The sequence below is a fragment of the Talpa europaea genome, assembly GCF_964194135.1.
Source record: "Talpa europaea genome assembly, chromosome: 1".
NCBI classification, from domain to species: domain Eukaryota; kingdom Metazoa; phylum Chordata; class Mammalia; order Eulipotyphla; family Talpidae; genus Talpa; species Talpa europaea.
Genome location: NC_140073.1, coordinates 66081825 through 66104582, shown reverse-complemented (window position 1 = coordinate 66104582; position 22758 = coordinate 66081825). Strand labels below are relative to the sequence as shown.

Sequence of the window (22758 nt, the reverse complement as noted above, 5' to 3'; positions counted from 1 at the left end):
GACCCTTCAGAGAATACAGGTGTACGCAACATTTACAGCACTTTGCACATGAGAAAATTTGTAGGCAAAGCTGATACTGGGCAATAAGCCGATACTTGGCCACTAAAATGGCCAAGGAGCGCACCCAAATAGTTTACTTATCACTGTCTGAGTTCTTTAAAGGCCTGCAAAATTGCAAGACTACTCAGTTTCAGAAAACAACAATAACAGGGGTAATTTAACAAACAAGGAAAAACAAAGAGTCGTTAAGGCCACAAATGGCTGTTTACCTCCCCCCAAGCAGTGGCCAAAGTTTTAAAGTCTTCAACACAAAGACTCCTAAGATGGCATCTTCCCGCCATGGAGGGCCTGGAGCACGTGGCAGTCAGACTACAAGCTGGGATCCAACCCATGAAGACAGCAGAAGACACAACAGGAGGTGCTCACAGAGCTGCTGGGATGCCCCAGCACAGCACCAGACAAGCAACCCTCAAAACAGCAGCGGCAGCTGATAAACCACCCAACCAATGGCCACACTCACGCAACTCAGTGAGGGGCCAGGCTCCGGGTCCTTGTCTTCCCTTCAGGCGGAAAATCCGAAAATGCTGGAACCCCAAACCTGAATCCTAGAGGCTGCTTCTGCAGCCCCTTATAGTTCTTCTTTGTTTTAATATTTATTTTGCATAGAAGAACTGGGGTACAGGCTAGAAGTGCAGGGGGTGAGAGGATTCACCAGAGACCGAGCGGGGAGCAGAACAAGTAGACTGACTGAAATGCACTGCTAAGAGGGTAACTGGTAGCTGAAGCCACAGACTGTCACAGGTGGTGCCCCATGGAGTCGGGTGCTGGTGAGGATAAATAGCCCCAGGGAAAATGCTAAAATATATCACATTTGGGGTGAAGACTCTGATAAGAAATATAAGGGACTGCAGAAGCAGCCCCCAGGATTCAGTGTTAAGGATTCGGTGTTTGAGCATTCAGTGTTTGGGATTCAGTGTTTTCGTATCTTCAGTGATTCCAGGCTCAGAGATTTCTGCCCCCACAGCACCAATCTTCCAGAAGGCTGTTGTGGGCCTCTGAAGGAGGTGAAGAAGCCTGCAGCAGAGAAAATCTTGGAGGCTTTACAAGTAGTCCAGTGATTGAAACTGTTTCTGATTCTGCTGCTTCCCAGACTGGCAGAGAAGGGGAAGACCCAGAGCTGGGGACCTCTCTGAGCTGCATGAGTGTGGCTGTTTGTCAGGTCATTCGGCCGCTGTAGCTGCGGCTTTGAGTGTCGCTTGTCTGGTTCTGTGCTGGGGCATCTTAGCAGCTCTGGGGAGCATCTCCTGGTGCGTCTACTGTTGTCTTCATGAGTCATCTTGCAATTATACACAGCCAAAGAACTCAGAAAGTGACTGATAAACTCCTTGGGCAGTGTTCTTGGCCAGTTTTAATGCCCCTTGCTGCCCTGTATCAAGGGGAGCAACAGGGGAGATAGGAGAAGTCTGCTGTACCATATGTGGGTCAGCTCCCTGGCCAGGGATCGAACTCAGGCAGTAGTGGTGACAGCGCTGAGACTTAACACCTAGGCCACCAGGGAGCACCCCCCCACCTTATAGTTCTTATCATAGTCTCCACCCCCATCCATATTTTGTTAGTATTTTCCCTCCAAGGGGTGCCACCTTTAACAGTGTTTGACTTCAGCCCCTGTTACAAAGCCACTGAACAAAGTGGCAAGGAGTGAGGCAGGAAGAGCCATATATGGCACATTGCAAATCCACTATTTCATTGCTCATGAGATTCATCTGGAAATTAAATGAGGTAAACTACTTCGATCTGATAGCAAAAGTTTCACAGATGAATTACCATTCCTATTCTCCCTTCTTAATCACAGAGCCAGTTACTCTAAATTCCTCCCTCCTCTTGGTCAAGGAAAATAAAAACCACAACAAAAGGTCTAAGGAGAAAGCTATTCCCTTCCCTTAGAGAGCTCAAACGCTCAGCTGGGAAAGGCTGAAATGTCATTTTTAGTTCAGTTTAATCCAACAACTAATGCCCAAAGGGAAAAAAGGCTGTGATCCATAGAAGGATGCCTGATAGTAATTCACTCTCTAATTGCTGGAAGATTTTCATCTTTACACGTCCTAACGGGAAGCACTGGACACTCCCTCAGCCAATCTCTGCTCCCTTTTCTGTGTCTGGGATCTTACAATGAAGCAGGGACCCCAGGGAGTGCCCCAGGGACCCAGAGGCCCATCAGGGATACTGAATTCTTCTAGAGACACGGCGGTTGCTGGGGACCGTGGAGTTTACCAGTCACGTAGGGTCATCCAGGAGGGGTGCCAAGGCGAGTGACCGGGCAGCACTGCCCTCACCACCAAGCTTTAGAGCTGGGCAGACGCGGTTCACACTTCAGTGTGAGTAGCTGTGTGAGCACGAGTAGTTACTAGACCTTTTTGGTCCTGTTGCCTTTTCCATAAAATAAACAGGGAAGCAGAAAAACAAAACCAAATCCCCACCTCCCTGTAAGAGTGTTGTAACATGAGCAATAAGCTCATATTGGGGACACAGCCCCTGACCTGGCACATTCTGGGTGCTCAGGAAACTGCTGCTCTCTGTGTCTTCCTGAGCCTGCTGGAATGTGTTTCTGCGGGAAATCGCATACATGTTGTGGTGTGGGAGCCACGCAAGCTGATCTATGTGCTTGTCATTTTCACTGGCTCCTCAGCCTGAGCCAAGTCCCCTGTACCTGCACATTCCCCTGTTACCAGACAGAGTGAGGGGCACCCCAGAACCCCCAAACCTGCCTGCTCTAAATAGGTTCTGCCATGTGCCACATCAAGACAAAATATAATCTGGTGCATAAAACCTTTAATGGAAAGGAACTTTAATACACTTAGTGTGCAATGAAGGCAAGAGAAGGGAAAGAGTAGATAAAGTAGTTTCCAAATCAAGCATCCAAAATTACCCACCCCCTCGTGGGTAAATGCCCAGCCAAACAGGGTTGTCCAGAATCAGGGCCACTGAGGTCCAAAACCCAGCCACGGGTCTAAGGTGCCTCCTGGCGAGGACCAGTAGGAAAGAGGCAGAAGGGGCCAGACAAGTCTGGAGGGAAAAAAGCAAAATTAAATCAAGATAAAGGCTGCCATTGTTAACCTCCCCACGGCTCTCTCTCCCACGTCTGTGTCAAGTGTCTCCTTCCTTTTCCCCCAAGTCCCTGGTAAATTCCAAGGCCAAGAAGTAGGCACAGCTTCTCCATATGTCCCTGTGTGCCACGTGCCACGTCCCAGTCTCCTTGTCGATCACTTCCTTCATCACTTCCCGCTTCCCCTTCTCCAGTCTCCTCCCAATCTTCCCTTAAGCTTCTTCTCTGTCCTGCTTAGCTCCACCTTTCTTGGGTAGAGCAGGGAATCTGGAACCTCCCTTTTCCCTCAGGACCACCCCATTACACCCCCATCAGTTTGACGTTTCCCTGCTTTCCTCAACCCTGATCCATAACACGTTGATTTTTAATGCTGTCACCAACACATGAGATTTTTGCCTACGGTCAGGTCAGTTCCCTCTATCCCAGACCACCTGGTGTTCCCACTCGGTTTCCTAATTCTTCCTTCTCTCTCAGGAAGTTTCCAGAGGCAGGCCATTCCGTGTGATGAAAGATCCACATTGCTCACAGGTGCCACTGTAAGTCAGGCACCTGAGCTGTACCCGGGGGCTGCAATGAGGCTCCCTGACCTTGGGCAGGAGCCCTCTGCCTGGCACACTGAGAACTAGCCTTCAGCAAAGTGTCCACAGAAAAGGCCGTAAAGTGCAGCCCTACCCAGAAAATCTGTTCTCCTCCTTCACTCAGAAGTGCTCAGTTCAATCTTCAAACCTCCTCACTTGTAGATTCTTCTCAGGAAGACCCCCACCATTACTGGGAGAGTGGGGGGCATCCTCTGGTCAGGGCTGCAGAGTCTGCTGTCATTGCTCTTTCTGTGCCTCCTTCCCCAGCTCATGCTCCTCATTACTCACAGCTTGTGGCAGCCTTAACAAACCAAACCCTTTTTTTTTTTTTTCTTTCACTCCTTTTAAAATATGCATAGCCACAGTTTAGTTTTCTTGAAAGCTGTCAACTTGCCAATCAGATAAGTCAGACTATGTTTCTGTGCTAATAGGAAAAGAACAGGGAAAAGGCCCAGGGAGAAAATATTTGCAATAGACAAGAAAAGGTGTTTATTGTGTATAAAGATTTTAAATAAATCAATAATTAAAACATTTGCCATTTCTTCAAAGGAAGCAATGGCATGAAACAAAGTATTTACTTAAAAGAATATGCAATTGTACATTATCATAGGACTATATATGCAACTTCACTAGTTAGGAAGAAAATGTAAACTCAAATTGAAAGGTCCATGCAGGAGGCCTGAATGCAGAAGCCAACCAGGAAGCCCACCTGGGGGGCAAGAATGTGGATACCTGCCTGGAGGATTCAGGCAGTGAGCCTCCCCCCTCCCCCTACAAGTCTCTTCTTGTTAGGGGGAAATGATGTCCTGAGCTAAACTTTGTCTCCACTTTTCTCCCTGAGCTCTACATTTCCTCATTTCCCCTTCCCTTGTAAATAAACCTTTTATTAACCTTTCGCGTGTGCCTGCAGTAGAGCATTGATAAGTCCTTTTAAGCGCGTGGGTGAGGACCCACAGTCAGGCACCCCGTTTTGTATCGGGGTTGCTCTACAACATTCTCAAAGAACCTCTACCTGCCCCACAAACTTTTTCCCGCCCTATGAACCCAACTTACCACCTGACCCCTCCTTACCCTATAAAACCCTGCTTCCCCCTAACAAAGTGCACGGCTTCACTGACCCCCACCTTGGGTGCCTGAGGTCCCCAGGGGTGCAATAAACTTTCCCTCCCTTTGAGAAATTTAGCCTGGCTCTCCTTTTCTTTACCGCGCAGTACCTTTCACAAATAATAATACATATTTCTCATCTGCAAAATTACAAATGATTTAAAACCTAAAGGGAGGGAGGGAGAAGCACAGGGGACTGAGGGGATGGTGCACGGGTGCACTGGTGAGGGAAATTCTATGGGGACTACACCTGGGGGTGGTGGGGGAACCAAACATTGTTTAAAAGTGAACAATGATGTAACTATATATGCAAATTAAAAAATTAAAAATAGAAATTGTACTGTTAGGGGGAAAAGGATGTCCTAAATCTAATTCCATACAGGCTTTGTGGACTCCACCCCCACCCCAGGCCAAAGCCAAAGACACTGGGAACTCCAAATCCCATTGTTATAGAGCAGCCCTGATATTGAACAGGTTCCTGGCTGTGGGTCCTCACCAGCGCGCTTAAAAGGGACTTATGAATACTCCACTACAGACACACACAAAAGGTTAATAAAAGGTTTATTTACAAGGGAAAAGGAAATAAGGAAAATGTACAACTCAGGGAGAAAATAGGGAAATAAAGTCTTTAATGCGTCCTACCCGATCTGCCAACCTGGAAACCCAAAGTCACTCTCAGAGCTGGCCGGACGCTGTGAGCTGCTGGAGAGCCAAAATGGGGGACCCCCAAAGCCCATGTGTCTGCCTTTATATCAACCTGGCTGCTTAACCCCACCCTCAGGTCCCAGCCACCTTCCCTTGGGTGGTGATGGGATTTGGAGTTCCCAGTGTCTTTGGCTTTGGCCTGGGGTGGGGGTGGAGTCCACAAAGCCTGTATGGAATTAGCTTTAGGACATCCTTTTCCCCTAACAATTCCCCCCTTTCACTTTTTGCCACCATTTCCATGGTGATGAAGATCGAATATATGGATGTTGGGATGCAGTCTCAGATGAACATTTTTACCAGGTTCCAGTGTGAAAGAAAAGCAGTCCCTCCAGGTCCATTGTGGAAAGCAAAAGTCCTCTATTCCTGGAAAAATAGTTCATCAGTTCAAGCCAAAAAAAAAAAAAAAAAACCATCTGGAGGCATTAGCCAAAACAAGACAGTAGATATGTCAAAATCACAGGAAAAAAAAATGTTAAAATGGTTCAACTGACGTAAAACACAAATTTTCTCAAACTTGAACCCAAACTTTTAACAGCATAGCAAAAGTTTGCAAACTAAATCTACTTTTAAACCATTTTTTCTATTTTTGCATAAAATCACAGGGCAGAAAATAACTAACAGCAATTTTTAGCTGGCTTTGTTGAAATACTCCATATAGGATCAGAGTGAACTGGTGGCATCTGGACATTGTAGGCTTCAGGTACAAATTTGGTCTAATGGACTGTTTTTCAGAATGGAAAACTGTCATACTGGACATTCATGGACAATGCTGCTGACTAATTGCTGCTTCTCTTACACACATTGTAACCCTGAAAAAAAGACTGTATCCTAAGATTACACCATGAGATCTGTGCCACCACAGATATGGTGGAATAAAAATTAAAAGGGGGGACTGTAACAGGGTGGTCCCCAGGAAAGGGGGAGTTTCCCTGCCCCGCCCAAGGGAGGGTGGAGCTGAGCAGGGAGAGGAGAAGCTGCAGAAGAGACTGAGGAAGGAAGCAGGATGGAGCCAGGAGACCTGGAGGAGGCTCATGGAGCCTAGAGACACGTGAAGAAACTGCGCTTGTCTTTTGGTTGTGGACTGGGTGACACAGATGTGGGTGAGACCAGTGGAGAGGTGACAATGGCAGCTTTTATCTTATGTTGATTTTGCTCTTTTCCTTCCCGACTTGTCTGGTTGTTTCTGACTCTTTTCTGTGGGTCCCCACTGGAAGATGCTTTAGACTTGTGGCAGGCTTTGGGGCCTTGTTCTGGGCCGATCCCATATGGATGGAGTTTTACCAACGAGGGGACGGGTAACTTTGGGTGCTTCATTTAGAAACTAGACTCTTTGCCTTTCCTGTGTTGTTTCCTAGTTGTATTAAAGTTCCTTCCCATTAAAGTCTCATATGTTCTGTGTTGATGCGGCGGATGGCAGAACCCATTTAGAACAGTCAGGTTTGCGGGATTTTGGGCTGCCCCTCTCCCTGTCCTATAACACCATCACCACCAACGGGAAAGTGGCTGGGACCTGAGGGTGGGGTTAAGCAGCCAAGTGAGTATAAAGACAGACAAGTGGGCTTTGGGGGGGTCCCCCATTTTGGCTCTCCACCAGCTAGCAGCATCTGGCCAGCTCTGAGAGTGACTTTGGGTTTCCAGGTTGGCAGATCGGGTAGGACGCATTAAAGACTTTATTTCCCTGTTTTCTCCCTGAGTTGTACATTTTCCTTATTTCCTTTTCCCTTGTAAATAAACCTTTTATTAACATTTTGTGTGTGTCTGTAGTGGAGTATTAATAAGTCCCTTTTAAGCGCGCGGGTGAGGACCCACAGCCAGGAACCCGTTCAATATCGGGGCTGTCCTATAACAGTACTACCAAAATAGATAGATAGATAGATAGATAGATAGATAGATAGATAGATAGATAGATAGATAGATAGATAAAACCTAAAGCTTAATTCTGGCAGGTGACTGTGTAATGAGCACTGTTCCTTTTGAATGGGGAGAGAATATAAATTGTTATAGCCACAAATTATGACAAGTGTCAAAAGCACTAAACACATTGCTAAACTCTGATCCAGTAATTCCATTTGTTAGAATACAAGCTAAGGAAGGAAAAATGAAATGTAGATACTTAAAGGAAGGAAAAATGAAATGTAGATACTTATGTTCACATGGGTCATCACAGTACAATTTTAACAAAGAAAAGGAAACAACCTAATATTGAAATGGAAGAGTTTTTATACTTTAGTTTGGGGGAAGGGTTGTGCTATAATGTTTGATAGCAAAAACACAGAATTCAAAATCACATATTTAGTAAAATCTCTAGAGTATAAATCAAATGTCTACAAATGCATTAAAAAAAGGTTAAAAGTAAATATACAATAATGTGCGTGACATATAGATATTACAGAGCCTGCTGGAGCTGAGTCCACCCAGGATGCGCCTTGACTCAGTTCTTGACACTGGGTCAAGTTCAGTTTTCTCACTTTTGTTAATACAGGATTCCCCTGCTTTTCACGTTACACTACTTCACAGTTACAAAGAACCTCCATCAGTACTGTTTTCACTAACACAAGAAAACTGAAAGGTTCGGCGCGGTAAAGAAAAGGAGAGCCAGGCTAAATTTCTCAAAGGGAGGGAAAGTTTATTGCACCCCCAGCGGACCTCAGGCACCCAAGGTGGGGGTCAGTGAAGCCGTGCAAGTTTTTAGGGGAAGCAGGGTTTTATAAGGTGAGGAGAGGTCAGGTGGGAAACTGGGCTCCTATGGTGGGAAAAAGTTTGTTGGGTGGGAGGAGTTTCTTGGGGCAGGTAGAGGTTCTTTGTCTGAGAAGAGACTCATAGGGGAAGGGGAGAGGCTCATTGCCTGAATCCTCCAGGCAGGTATCCACATTCCTGCCCCCCAGGTGGGCTTCAGGGTAGGCTTTTTCATTCAGGCCTGCTGCATGGACCTTTCAAAAACCAAAGAGGATTTTCCCTTTTATAACTAAAGGTGAAAAATGAAAATAGTATTCAGTATTTGTTTTGCAGGAGCCATTCTAGAAGCAGCTGAACCCCAAGCAGCAAGAGTATCCCTACCAGCTCCTTCCCTGCAATGACTTGATTATAGCAGTGTCTTGATTATAGCAGTCCTGTTTCACTGTGTGTTGGTGTTATTTAGGTTTTATATGTTATTTGATGTGACTTGATAAGTTATTTTTTTGGTCTGAGAAGACTTAACAATATTTCCATATTGAATTAATGATAATTGCTTCTTTGATTTAAACTATTTTGGCCTAGAATAGATTTCAAAGGAAAGCTACTCTTTGGGACAGCAGAGAAAATCTGTACCCTCTTTAATGGTATATATGGGAATTAAATGAGATAAAAACTATTTTACTGTTACATGATATAGCTGAGTTCTTTCTACTCATTCTTTCTAATACATAGCCAATACATGAAGAAATATTAATAATGAATTTCTGTGACTTAAAGTCAGACTCCTACCACATAACCTAATTGTCAGATAATGTTTTTACTCCTTAAATATGCCTCGTTTCTTTTACATTAGACTCATGTATGGTTTAATCTTCTGAAATATATCAACTGTTTTCCTGCAAGCTAAACTACTCATGACTACTAAACATGATCCACCTTTTTTTCAGAATGGCCTGAAGTTCATACTATAAACCAAGTGTCCCTGTGAGGGAAAGATCATTATAGTCAAGTATGTGCTGAGTGAAACAAGGTAATTACACCATTAATGATTGATTGCCTTGATATATCACTCACAACAACCTAACATCAAGTTGTTTCAGTTTTATAGATGAGAAAAATAAGGCTCAGGGAAGATAAGCAAAATGCTGAAAGTTCACAGCAAGAAGGCAACAAAGGATTCAAATCCTGATGAAGTTCCCAAGACCTGCCTCCTGGGGAGCTAGACCAGGTTACTGTAGCAGCCTGGCTTACCGCTGGAGCCCAGATGTTTCAGTCCTGTAACAAGTGCTACTGTGTTCTTATGTCTCGCCTTTGTAGCTTGTAGGATTTTTACCTTTGTTGTTCAGTAGTTAGCTGTTTAGTTAGTGAGCTAGTTCATTTGGCTTTGTTTCCTAAAGAATTCTTATTACATTTTGGCACTTTTAACCTGTCCTACCCAAAGAAATTCGAAAAACTGCTTATGATTATGTCTAAAAGCCTGTAAATGAGCTTCCAAGAAGTCCTCCCATAAGTGAGGTACAATGACCTGGTGACTTGTTCTCTGATTTCCTGGGGGTTAGGAAGGGTGTCTTTTGGCCTCCTTCCGGCTCCCCAGCTGCATTTCAGATAATTGAAGATGTTTTATTTATGAACTTGGAACATTAGGGATACTATTATCCACCTCTTTTATTACAAAACAAAATGTCCAACTGTTACATAATCATTAATAGCTTCTATTAAATCACTGCTATCTTCTCTCTTGGCCCACTCTCCCTAAAATTCTGGAATGTACATGTTCTTGTCTGCATTTTAGAGACCAGAAAACCAACACTCAAAGTTTCCACACCTGGCCAAAGGCATTCTGTGTATAGCTCATTTCAAATCATGTATCTATCAAGCATGGGATTTGATTAAAGATCTATCAGCAGTGAGGGGTTCTTCACATCCTGAGGGAATTATGAATACTTTTCCACTGTGTCAAACAGGCGGTTCTAACAAAGATGCCTGGAGTTTGGCCAGTCCACATAAAGCTGGGCTGAAATCTGCAGTGCACACCTCCAGGGGGCAGCTCGGGGTTGTGTACATGTAAATGGTCCTCCCAAGGGCATGCTTGTGCAGACGGCTGGCATGGTGCCCCTGGCACAAACGCACAGTCTCCTCTTCCCTGGCCCCAAGAGCCCAGAAGAGCAACATTAGTGGAGAGGTGGAGGAGAGGTCTCAGCAGTTTATTGGAGGACTATCAAATAGACAATGGAAAGCCCCATAGGAAGGCTCGGGCATCAGACCTGAGAAACACTGGGTGTGCTCCGGGGGCTGTGATTTAAAACAAGGCTGGCATGCTCTCACCTCTCAAGTGCTCTCACTTTCCCTTCCTCAGACCGGAATGGGAGGAGATAGAATAATCAGGGTGATAATCATTTTCTCTGCTATCCCATTTGGAAGTTCATTTACACATAATATATAAAATTCTTTGTGGATGGCATAGGTACAGTCCATTTAACTAACCGGTGTCAAAATCTATGTCCGGTTTTTTTGTTGTTGTTGCTTTTTTTTTTTTTTTTTTGATGATCTATTTTTATTTTTTGATGCATACTAGAACTGGGGTGTAGGCCAGGGGGGCAGAGGTGAGACAATTCAGCAGAGGCAAAGAGTGGGGAACAGAAAAAGATCTCCTGAAATACACTGCTGAAGGGCGCAGCGGGTGGGACAGGAGGGGTCTGCTGCGCCATGTGGGTAGCTGGGGCGGGGGAATCGAACTCAGGCTGTAGCAGTGATAGCACTGAGACGTAACCCCTAGGCCACCAGGGAGGCCCCCCTCCATGTCCACTTTTAACTAAAGTGAATTTTCCAGTAGATCTGGAAGCCTCTAACGAAGGTGATCCTAATAAATCACATGACCTTTTCCCAGCAACTTCTTTTCTAAGACTCTTTCCCAAATGTTGACCCGTGGACCGGGACAGTGCCCCTGAAGGGCCGGCAAGCCTGGAGCTCCCCCAGGCTACCAAGGCTCAGCCCCTGGAGGTGGCAGCCTACACTCCCGTGCAGGTCTGGACCTATGCGGTCGCTGTCTCCGCCAGCCCCTGGGCAGGCCATCTGTCACATCTGGGAGTTTTTCAGTCCAAGCGCAGGGGAATTCTCAACCACAGCCTCAGTATCTGGTATTTGCAGAGAGAAACAGAAGCAGAAAAAAATGGGATTCTTGCGCAGAAAGTTGGCGCACAGAAGAGTTCAAAAGTGGGCGGGTGCATGTGCTTAAAAAAAAAAAAAAAAAGGGGGTGGACACCCCACCAGCCCCGGCTGCAGAAAAACATAAATGAAGCCTGCCTCTCCGCGGCCGGCGGCCCTCCCCGCGGCGCGCGCCAGAGGGTGTGACCAGGCGCCGCGCCCTCCCGCGGGTCCGGCCGCCGAGCGCCCCGCCGCCCCCCGCGCTCCCCGCGCCCTCCGTGCCCCCCGCGCCCTCGGCCCTGCCCGCCGGCCCCGGCACCTCCGGGATGAGCAGCGCCAACGGCACGTCGCCGCCCCGCCAGCGTGAGTACCGGTGGGGTGGGGGGTGCCAGGGCGGCCCGGAGACCTGGGTCTTCAGGTTCTAGGTTGGGGGTTCCCTCCGCGGGGCTGGGGTCCCCTGGTAGCCGAGAGTCCGGGTCCAGAGTCCCTCCTCGCGGGAAAAGCCGCCAGAGCCACCTCGCTGCGAGCGAGCACCCGCCGGCTTTCTGTTTCTTTGTGCCAAGACTGGGAAGTATCTGGGGCAAGAAACTTTCCCCCAAGCGGTGACTGGAGGAGGCTCCGCCGGGAGGGAGGCGCAGGGACGCAGCCGGGAGTGATCAGGCCGGGAGTGATCAGGCCTTGGGCAGAGCCTCAGCCCCCTCTGAACTCCGCGGAGCCTGGGCATCTCTCCAGGGGACTCTCTCCTGCGCGCCTGCGGGGAGGGGCGCGCAGATGTGGGCCGGATCCCAGGGCCGGCCTGGCCGGCAGCATTGGCGAGCGAGCGCACCGGCAGAGCTGGCTAGCTTACTTTTTGAAAACCAGCACATGTTTTCTTGCTGACAGGAGATCATATACCATGAGATTCTTTGTGAGGATGTTGGGAAGCATCCGCTGAGCTTCTTCCACGCCTCCTCTGTCGTTGGGCCTTTGCATGAAAAAAGCTAACTTTTTTATTTTACTGAGATGAGTATTTATGCCCCTGATCCCCACCCTGGTTCATTATTAGAAGCTGTCAGATAGGAGATATTCTGGATCATTAGTATAATCACATTAAGAGATTAATGGGATAATGATATGGGCATTGAAGGCGCCTCTTTGTTTACACTCTTTGAAATCCAGGCGGGCATGTGCCCTCACCCAGATACAGGAGTGTGGGTCTCTATCTGTGCATTATGTGTCCCCGAGTGTGCACACTGGCCTGGTGGGTCTGAATGTGCACAGCAGGCATCGTGGCAGTGAGGGCCTCCCTACCTGCATCTGGGTCATGTGTGCCACCCGTTAGCCAAGCCACAGAGGCAAGCCATCATCAACAGTCATGGTCCATTGTACAGGGCTGTGAGAACTGAACGCTTGACAAATGGATCAGCACAGACTGACACGTGCTACATGGTGGATGCATGTGAGGCATCTCTGAGTTCTTTTTTTTTTCATGAAACTGTGCATCTATGAGTTTATGGGTGTGTGTGTGTGTGAGAGAGAGAGAGAGAGAGAGAGAGAGAGAGAGAGAGAGAGAGAGACCGTAGTGTGTAAGGCACGGAGGAAGTGCAGGCCTACAGCTTCTCCCCTGCCTGAAGGACTGACTTGCCCACCACTGAACCCGGATCCTACCACCCCTCCACCCCCTACCTAGCAGTTCTCTGGGGTTCGAGTTTCAGACCTTGACCAATGAGTGGCTACAGATAACTCCCTTCTGGAAGCTGATGAGGATGAAGCCATTTACTTGCATACCATTCCAGAGTACCCTGAGAACTTGATTTATAGCAGGATCTCTGCTGTGGGAGAACTGTGGAGCCCTGTTTCTTGCTGCTCGTTCAGGCAGGATGTGCCTTTATCCTGTCTCGTTTTACATGTTCCTCACAACTGGGAGTTAGAATGGAGATGAGCCACCATTCCCTCGGCCAGGCCTGCCCTACCCAGCTGGACTCAGCTACTTCCAAAAATCCCGAAAATCACAATTCTTTCAAATGAGTCATGTGCTGAAATCCATGGCCATGCCCTTGGATGGGGGCATCCACGCTAAGTAAGGAGATGGCCAGGTTTGGCAGCTTTATATAGAACCTAGCGCCCCTGGCCAAACAGAAAGGATTGCATGAAGATCCAAAAGAAATCTCAGCCGTTGCTCAGTTCCTCCAGATACCTAAGTGCTGGGAGTCACATGGCATGGATAGGCCTCAGTTGGACCTTTCACAGGGTGCCCGAGTGGGCAGGTATTTGTGGGGCTTGCAGAGTCCCTTGGGAGCACACCCTGGGAAAAGAGGGGTAAAAGGATTGTGCATTGGCAGTGGGAACATTTTCTGTCTCCAATGAGTAGCAAAGGCCCTTTGTCATCACGGAGGGTGTGACAAATCAAGTCACCTTACCCTTTAAAAAAAAATATTTTTTTAATTATGCATACAAGAGCTGGGGCATATGCCAGAGGTATAGGGGTGAGAGGACCCACCAGACACAGAGTGGGGTGCAGAACAGGCAGATGGACTGAAATACACTGTTGAGAGGAGGAGCGGGCGAGACAGGAGAGGTCTGCTGTGCCATGTGGGTAGCTCCCTGGCCGGAGATTGAACTCATGCTACAGTGGCTGCTTCATAGTGCTGAGACTTAACCCCTTGCACCACTAGGGAGGGCCAGGTTGCCTTTTTAGTGGCAGACATATATACTAAATGATTGTGGTGGCCCCAAGCAGAACACCTTCCAAGACTGAGAAAACATGGTGAGCCCAGCCAGCACGAGCTAGAAACAAAACAGACAAATTTGAACAATCAATGAAGAGTTAATAAAAGGAAAGAGAAAGATAACTTCCCACCTCGAGGGAAGTTATTTTATTGATTTATGAAATTCCTTCTATAAGTATTATATGTATGGTCTCACTCACAGCAGGAATTTAGAAAACCTAAATAAGGGACCAGGAAAAAGACTAATTATAATTAAGTAAAAATCAAAATCAACAAGCAACTATAAAGCAGAGACACACTGCAGGGGGGGAAGGGAGGAAGGATTAGGGTCAAAATAAGGGGGGTGGGAATTGTGTGGGGAATATAACCAAGATGAAAATGCATACACTGTGCAAAAATGAAAAATTATGTAAAAAATATATTAAATTAAATAAAAAAATAAAACCACCATATTTTCCCAAAAAAAGGGAAAACTGAGAACTTACAAGCAAGTGGCCGAAGGGAAAAAAAAATCAAAGTATTATATGTGCAAATAATTACTTTTGATGCCAAACAACAAAACTTATTTTATGGATTCTACTTCATTTTGCTTTATTCCTAAGAATACATTGTGAAAATTGTACCTTATCCCCATATACAGACTAGCCCACTTTCTCATTGTGTGAATTGTATGAACATACAAATGAATTGGTCATTCGATTTAACCAATTCCTCTGCAAATGGACATATGCTTGTGTACAGTCTTTATTTGATTTGTTTTAACAGTGCTACCATCACAACTCTTCTAAGTATCATTTAATGTGCTTGTATTTATGTACTTTTAGATAAATTCCCCTCAAGCCCCAGAATTTTGTGTCTGGGACAATAATTGTGTATATTTAAAATGTCAGATACTGAATCTGCCTTCTTAGAGATCATGTGAATTTCTAGCACTCGCCAGTAGCTAATGAAAGTTGCTGTTTTCCCAAATCCTCACTCACGTATAGTTTCATTTTGACCCATCTGCCGAGTAAACACGCCACTTTTGAAAGTGTCTATACAATTTCAAGTGAGCTGAGCATGTGTTCATGTCTTCATAAGATGCTGTGTTTTTCTGGAAAGTACCTGCTCATGGCCTTCGCCCACTTCCCATCAGTCCTCTGGCCCCAGGAGGAAATACACCCCAGAAGGCAGTGACGTGTCCTTCCTTTCCTGGGGCCCTCAAGGCAGAGCAGAGGGGAAGACCCTTGTGTCGTGGGGCTCGACCATATCTCCAGCATGTGCTGGCTCCCAGGAGGTACCTAGAGCCTCAGTTCTCTTACCTGCACGCGGGAATAATAACAGCCATTTCACAGGAACCCCGCGATGATGAAAGAGAGACTGCGGGCTTGGCACCCTGCCCAGTGACTGGTATCAGTGGCTGATGTTTTTAACGGAATTTATCAAAGCGCACCTGCCCTGCATGTGCTGCTGCTCTCCTTGGCAGGCAGCTGCTGGTTTTTACTCTTAAAATGTAACAACAGCCACAACAGTTCTATATGTCAAACGCTGTGGCTATGGTGGCCCGTGCCTGGGTGGTCATTCCACTCTAGTATCAGAGGCATTTTCTTCCCTATTTTGCAGCTAAAACTCTGGAGATCCAGGAGTTGACCTACCCCAGGGATCCCAAGTATTGAGGATGCAGCCAGGTTGTGGATACCAGCTGTCAGATGCAGAAACAATTGCAATCAACTCAAAGGGGTGGTGTGGGGAGGGGAGGGGCTGCTTCTTGGGTGTGCCAGGCTGTGTCTGGGAAATAACCACTGTAGTTTTGCACACAGAGGGACTGTCTGCATGCAGCATGTGTGCTCAGAATCTGCCAAACACTCCAAGCTCCTCAGCCAGGCCTGCAGTCCAACCTCAGTTCACAGTGCTCCCTCTTTCTGTGACCAGGCCTGACCACAGTGGGCACTGCTGCCCTCCACTCTGCCATCCACAACAGACTGGGTCTGTCCTTTACTGGGCCTCCTCATGCTGGGATCTCCCCACCTTTCTAGCTTTACCCTCACAACTACCCAATTCAGGCCTCTGAGGCTCTCTTGGTGCCCCCCCACACATGCACAGACATATATACACACATACACATGCATGCATATAAGCACACACATATACATACACTCTGTCCATGTGGCCCACACCATGCTTGCCCATGAAGGCCCAGTCTGTGCCTTCTCTGGACATTAGAAGACAATGCACATCACCTTGGGGATACATTGCAGCCCCACAAGATTCCTAGGTGTACCCCTTCATAAAATTCTGACCACCCAAGTGAGTAACTCTGAAATAAAAGGGCTTTGCATGGACAATCCATGGTCAAAGTTCCAGGCCTGTGTCCATTCCAGACACTGAAAGGCCCTTTAAAAATCATAAATTCAGTAGCTTCTAGCCCAGAACTTGTCATAGATGGAGGGCAGTAAATATGAAATAGAAATGGACAGAAACTCAAATGAAAACCAATTCTAAGAACACACTGATGGGCCCCAGCTCCACCGCCTAGCTCTCCTTCCCCTCCATTAAAGACTCCTGTTTCATATTCTCCTCCCCACCCTGTCTTTACTCAGATTTTCTGCAGACCTATTGGTAATCTGAACTTCTGAGAGAATGCTAGCTCCTGCCCTTGGCTAGTATAAGTTTTAAGTGTTGTACATTCTTTCAGAACAAATGTTAGTGTGCAAAGTGTTATCTAATGGCAGGTTCTGACAAGGGCTGGCTTCCTCCCGCCAGAGCTAATGCCCAGGACATGGGGCGTCATCCCAGGCAGGGCCTCCCTGACCCCCACCAGAGCGCCTGTGCCCTTATCACTACTCCACAGGCAGGCCTGGGCTTGAACAGACTCTGTCCTGTGGATCAGCAGGACTAGCTGCCCACCTGCCTGGTCTGGGGCCCTGCTGTTCTCCTGGCTCCTCATTAATAACGCTTTAAATTTGGCCAGTTGCTGGAGACTCAGTGTAGACAACTCTGAGAGTTAAACCCTCCAAACGTATTCAGTGATGGGGAGGGAGGGTACCCTACAATATTGTAGGAAACTCCTGGAGCATGACCAGGTGTTCACAATAAACATCCAGAAAACCCCCCCTGAACTTGTAAGGGTGGTGGGGTGGGAAGTGCGGAGTGAAAAGGGAAGGAAATACTTGAAATCCTCCAGAGCACCTGTGCATAACAAGGGTCCGGAGGAAATTCATCAGAGGCTAACCTGTGAGGGTCTAGCAGAGCTAACTGGGCGGGTGGAACGAAGCACCAACCCCATGTCACCCTTCTCACTCCAGCCATCCTCTCCCATGTCAAGGGGGGAGAAACCTGAGAAATATGGGAAGTTCACAGTCGAGGGGCGCAGGCTCCCCAAAAGACTAAGACCTTATCTTGGGACTCTGGAAGTTTGCCTCCTCATATTGCAGCAGATTCTTTTACCCGGGGCATCCGCTGTCAAGAAAAATGACAAGGCATACGAAAAGGCAAAAAACAAGGTCTGAAGAGACAGCAAGTATAGTATCAGCCACGGCAGGGATGTTGAAACTGTCAGACTGAGACTTTTAAACAAGCAGGATTAGTAACTCTTTTATGAGTCTTTATTATATTCTCTGCATCATTGCTTCTCTAACAAATCCCTTCCCCTGTTAAGTCACACTTCTCTTCCCCTGTTGCCAAAACACTGTGTCCAGGATGCCGCTTGGGACTCAGCAGGCAGGTCTCTTTGGGAAGAGAACCTCCATGGCAGGGCCTCCCAGCTATTTTCCTGCACCCATCACAGCTGATAGAGGCACGTTACCCCCATGTCCACATCACTGCTGACTGGCACTTCCCGTTGTAGCTCTGTGCAGGGTCCAGGCCAGGACCAGCTCTGTGGCTTCACCTGAGTTGTCACCCTCAGAGGGCAGCTGCACTCACTTGGTTTAATCCTCTGCTGTCACTGTCTTGAAATTCTTAAATTTTGACCAAGGGCCCCCCAGGGTCATTTTGCACTGCACCTAACAAATTCTGTAGCCAGTCTTGAACCAGTAAATTGTTATAATATCATTTTCCCCTCAGATAAAATTTATTGTCATAGATAAAATCCTGGTGCTGTGCCTGGAACAAGTTGCTTGAGTGTGTGTCCTGAATGCTGCTGGTCCACCTCCACTCCCCACCTTATCTCTATTATTGCCTCTGTCCATCCCAAGAATAGGATGCCACACTCTCTCTGGGTCCTAGAGAACCAGGACAAGGCCCTCAAGCCCAGCAGGGATCTCAGTAGCTCCCCTATAGCTCTGGGAAGCTGGCCCCTCTGAGCAATGCCAGCTGCCTCAGCCCATCTGTTCCCTCCTGTTCTTATCAGAGTGGGTGTGGTGTGGTGAGGGCAACCTGGAGAGCACACAGGCCTCGCCCGCAGCAAACCCTTTACCTTCTGTTGTTCAGTTTCCCTGCAAAGCATCCTGGGGGGCATGGGGTGGAGCCATCCTCACTCCCCTAGCCTCTCAGCGGAATAATAGCCCTATAGTATAGGGTTCTCCATGGGGTTTTTTAAAAACAGTGTGGCTGGATGGGTGGGTAAATGCATGAATGGATGGATGGCTAGCTGGATGGGAAGGTTCAACCAGTGTGGGCAGAGCCTGAGGTACACAGAGTGCTGTTGGTCCCCATCATCTGCACCCCTCACAGTCCTGTGTAAGGCTCTGCCGCCTTAGTGGCCCATCGTGGCCTCTGCTGTTCTTGGCTCAGCCCACTTGTCTGTCCTTGCAGCCCTCTGCCCCTTGTGCACCCAAACCTGTGTGCTTGCGGAGCCTCCTGCCCTTCTCACCGGGCCCTCGGGTGCTCCGTCTCTCAATGCTTCTGTTTACCTGTCATTTCTCTTTAACTTGATGCTACAGTTGAACGGGTTCTCGGCTGGGACGATCTCAGATGCCCTTTAAAGCTTGGACACCCCTCGCTCCTAGAAGGGGGCTTCCTTCTCATGCTTTCCAGCACACCCCCCAGGCCCAACAGCACGTGTGGAGAGTTGGGTCTCATCACCCCTGATAGTGCCCTAAGGCTGATTTGCATTGAATTACCCTTCTTTAGCTTCCCCCAAAGGTCTGATTTTAGTAAAATTAATTTCAGCTATAGCTGGAAATCCTGAGTAGTCTTTATTTTTCAGATTTTTTCAAATTTTTTCCATTTCAAAAATATTTTATAAATTACCCTGACCCACTCTCTTCTTAGGGCGACTGTACCCGTAACTCAGCATAGAAAGGAGGATTCACGTAGCAGAAGTTATCTCATTTCAGCCTCTAGCCATCCTACGGGAGGTATTTTTATCTCCATTTTGCACGTGATGATACTGAAACTTGAAACTCGGGAAGCAACGGGACTTGCAGAGAGTCGCAGCTGCCTCCTCACACTTGCTACTGAGGGTTTTTCTGGGAGGGGCTCAGCCCGGGCAGACCCCACATGAAGCACCGCGCTGGGCCCATGTGCTTTTGGAAATCCACAGAAAAGTTTAACGTTTAAAATTAAACATCTCATCTATCTTTATAGCAATGCCGCCATAAAACACAGTTTTCATATTCTGGGGGAGAAAGGACCACAAAGGTAAAGCGACTAAGCCCGTGAAGGCCCCACTGCCGCCCTTGACTGCCCCCCAAGGTCAAGGGGCCAGGTGCCCGCCGGGCCTCAGAGATGTTCTCTGGAGACTCAGTCAAAAGGAAATGCCTCAGGGTACTGAGAGTTCCAGCGCTGTCCTGCTCTTACTGCCTGGCTTTATAAACCAGAAGTAGCTGCCGGTCGCAGAAAAGTTGAAACATACATTTGCTTTGTTCTGGTTCATGGCTGCAGAAGCAGCTCATCCCCTGGAGAACAATATATACAAGTCCAGGAAGAAGGAGGCAGGTGCTCTCTGAGGTGCAGTTGACTCTGAGGCAAGTGGGACAGGCAGGTGACAGCTGGAGGGGCGCGCTCTGAGCGAGAAGATAGGGAACCTCAGTGTCAAGAGGTGACCCATTGAGGGGCGCAGGGGGTTCTGGGAGAACCTGATGAGGGAGCAGGATCATTCTCGATGGAGGTACAGATGGCATCACGTGGTCTGCCACAGGTGCAAAGGGATGGATGGTGAACAGCTCTTGGCAGTGAGGAAATGCACCACATCTCTAATTCTAAGACCTTCCATGAAAGTAGATATTGTTCATTCCATCTCGGAACGATAGGAAGAAATCTTTTCCCCACAAACTCCCTGCATCACCGGCACTGGTCAGCCTTCCATCAGGGGTGTCTTTCCCCACCTCTGGGGTGAGGCAACCTGCAGTGCTATGAGGGGCACCCCAAGACTCCACGCCTTTCTTCTCATCGCCATGCAGCTCCCTCCCTCCTAAGAAAAGGCCTTTCTTAACCCACCCACCCCAGGCCACTTGTGCTCGCTCTGCCCACCACTGCTGCCCCCACCTGACGCCCAGCAGCTGCGGCTAAAATGCTCATAGAGACACACAAGGACAGAGTTGTTGACTGTGGAGTACTGGCAGCCAAGGCCAACCCAACATAGGTCCTGCTTTCCCCCAGAGAAGCTGTGGGTGGCTGCCTCAGGGTCACTGCAAGGGCAATGGGAAAAAATAATGGCCCCCACCAATTCTGGCCAATTCCTGGAATACCTCTACCACAGAACCACCCCTGGGTTCTGGGCTGGCAGCTTTGTCTTTTGTGAAGTATCACACACCAAGGGGCCTTGACTGCACTGTCTTATACTTTGTTGCAAATTCATTTCCTCTCTTCATTCCAGAAGTGTTACTCACCTTCTTTGACAGGTAAATAAAGTGAAGCTCAGAGAGTGACTTGTAAGTCACTCCACGTAGCCGGATGTGGTAGATGGAACGAGACTGGGTGTCTTTGAATTCCTTCTGGGGTACGGTGCACCATAGACACTCTGCCATCAGGTTTTTAAGAGGGGACAGGATAACAATGATGTTGAGGTGCCAATGCTGGGACTGCAAGGTCACCAAAGGCAGAAACTTTGAGGTTTGACCTTTGACTCCTGTGCTATTACCCTCCCTTCCCCCCCCCACACACAAACTTTCACACACACACACACACACACACACACAGACAGAGAGAGGCACACTTGTATGTGCACATACACTCCTTACCATTTCCTTGCATTCCTCAACAATAGACCTGTATCACCCCCAGACGCCGGGCAAAGGGGAGCTCTCTTGGCAATCTGATCTAGCTTGGGGCAGGATGGATATTTGGTCCATGGACCCTTATAACTTCCCAAAGATAACTGGAAACAAACCGAGAACTGCAGCCTACAGAGTCTTTGGCCTTGGACATGATTTTCAAAGGTTTCCCCATAACACCATTTCTCAGACACCATTCCCACTTCTTTGTCTCATTCTAGCGTGCCTTCAGCACCCTATCAGCAATGTGCTCTGCTTCCCAATGCTTTGTCTGTGGTGACACCCAAGGTTAGTGTAATGTTCAGGCCAGATCCCTCTAACCTCACGTGGCAGACCTGGGTGCACAGGTTTGGAGGATTCAACAAGTTCATTTGGGGCTTGGTTTCAGTATTTCCTCTCCCATCCCTTCCTCCTGGAACCCGCCTCAAGTCTGTTAATGAAGGAGAGAGTCTATTGCTAAGTCTCTTTGTAAGGATAGCCTTCCCTTGGCAGGTATCTCTATGGCATATACATGCACCAGTGGTTAATTCAGGTTCAGTTTCCAGATCTGACCTCCATGTACACTCCTGTCTGTGCCCAGTCTATCACATGACCTGAGGGCCTTTTATAAATCCAAGGTTTTCAGTCACCCCTAGAGAGGCAGGACACAAGCCATGAACCTTCAACTTTCCTCTACTTAGAGTGAATTCAGGCCAGTGTGCCACTTTCTGATCACCAAGATCCAGTTTGATTTTGATCCAAAGAGCAGCACCTGTGAAAAAGGGGCTGCACAGGGGACACAGACTCTGTTTTCAAAGGGTCTTAGGTCTGGTTGGGGTGGGGAGGATAAGATCATTACAGAAAAACAAGTCAAACAGCAGTCAGAGCGTCAGAGCATTCAGCCCAGCAGGCCACTGACCACACAGCTCAAGTGCATGTAATGGTGCTGGTCCTTTCTGAAATGAAAGTCGTCACATCCCCCTTGGCCACAATCCTCCAAACTCTCCAAATGGAGTGACAGATCTCCACTGCAATTATTTTTAACCGAAATGACATTTCTACAAAGTAAATTCTTAGATGAAATTTGGTGACCTAAAAGAGATAATGACCACCTAATGCGCTTGACTTGGGGATGATAGGCTGGTGACCACACCCCCGGGTCTTTTATGATGGTCCACTTGTAAGTTATCACTGGACACTGAGGTCGTCACGTAACAAAGTTTGCAAACCCTTGCCTGCAGATTACAATAAAATAACTAATCCCAGACGTTATTTTTCAATAGTGATGCTTTGAGGGTGTTTCTATCACATGAAGCCATCAAATGGCCTTACTAAGGTTAAATGTCTGCTGATAGCAGAACTGTATGTGCACACAGCTCTCCATCACTTTACCTGTTACAACACTGACCCTTGAACAATTCAGATTTGGCCTGCATTGTAAGTGGATTTTCTTATAAACAAATGATGTAAACTTCCACTATGGATAAATACAGGACAGCACTGTAAATGTGTTTTCTCTCCCTTGTGATTCTCCTAATAGCATTCTCTTTCTATCTTTATTATAAGAATACCATTGCCTATCAAAAGGATATAACATACAAAATCTGTACTAATCAACTGTTCAT

The 22758-nt window shown here is 47.5% G+C and overlaps 1 protein-coding gene across 1 annotated transcript in view; it reads left to right on the top strand.

The window, feature by feature from the left end:
- Positions 1–11255: 11255 nt before the first annotated feature.
- Positions 11256–22758, top strand: part of GYPC (glycophorin C (Gerbich blood group)) — a 40439-nt gene continuing 28936 nt past the window's right edge. The window contains exon 1 of the mRNA XM_084247067.1: positions 11256–11673. Coding sequence (XP_084103193.1) covers positions 11637–11673 — 37 coding nt within the window. The 5' untranslated portion in view covers positions 11256–11636. The remainder of the gene's footprint in view (positions 11674–22758) is intronic.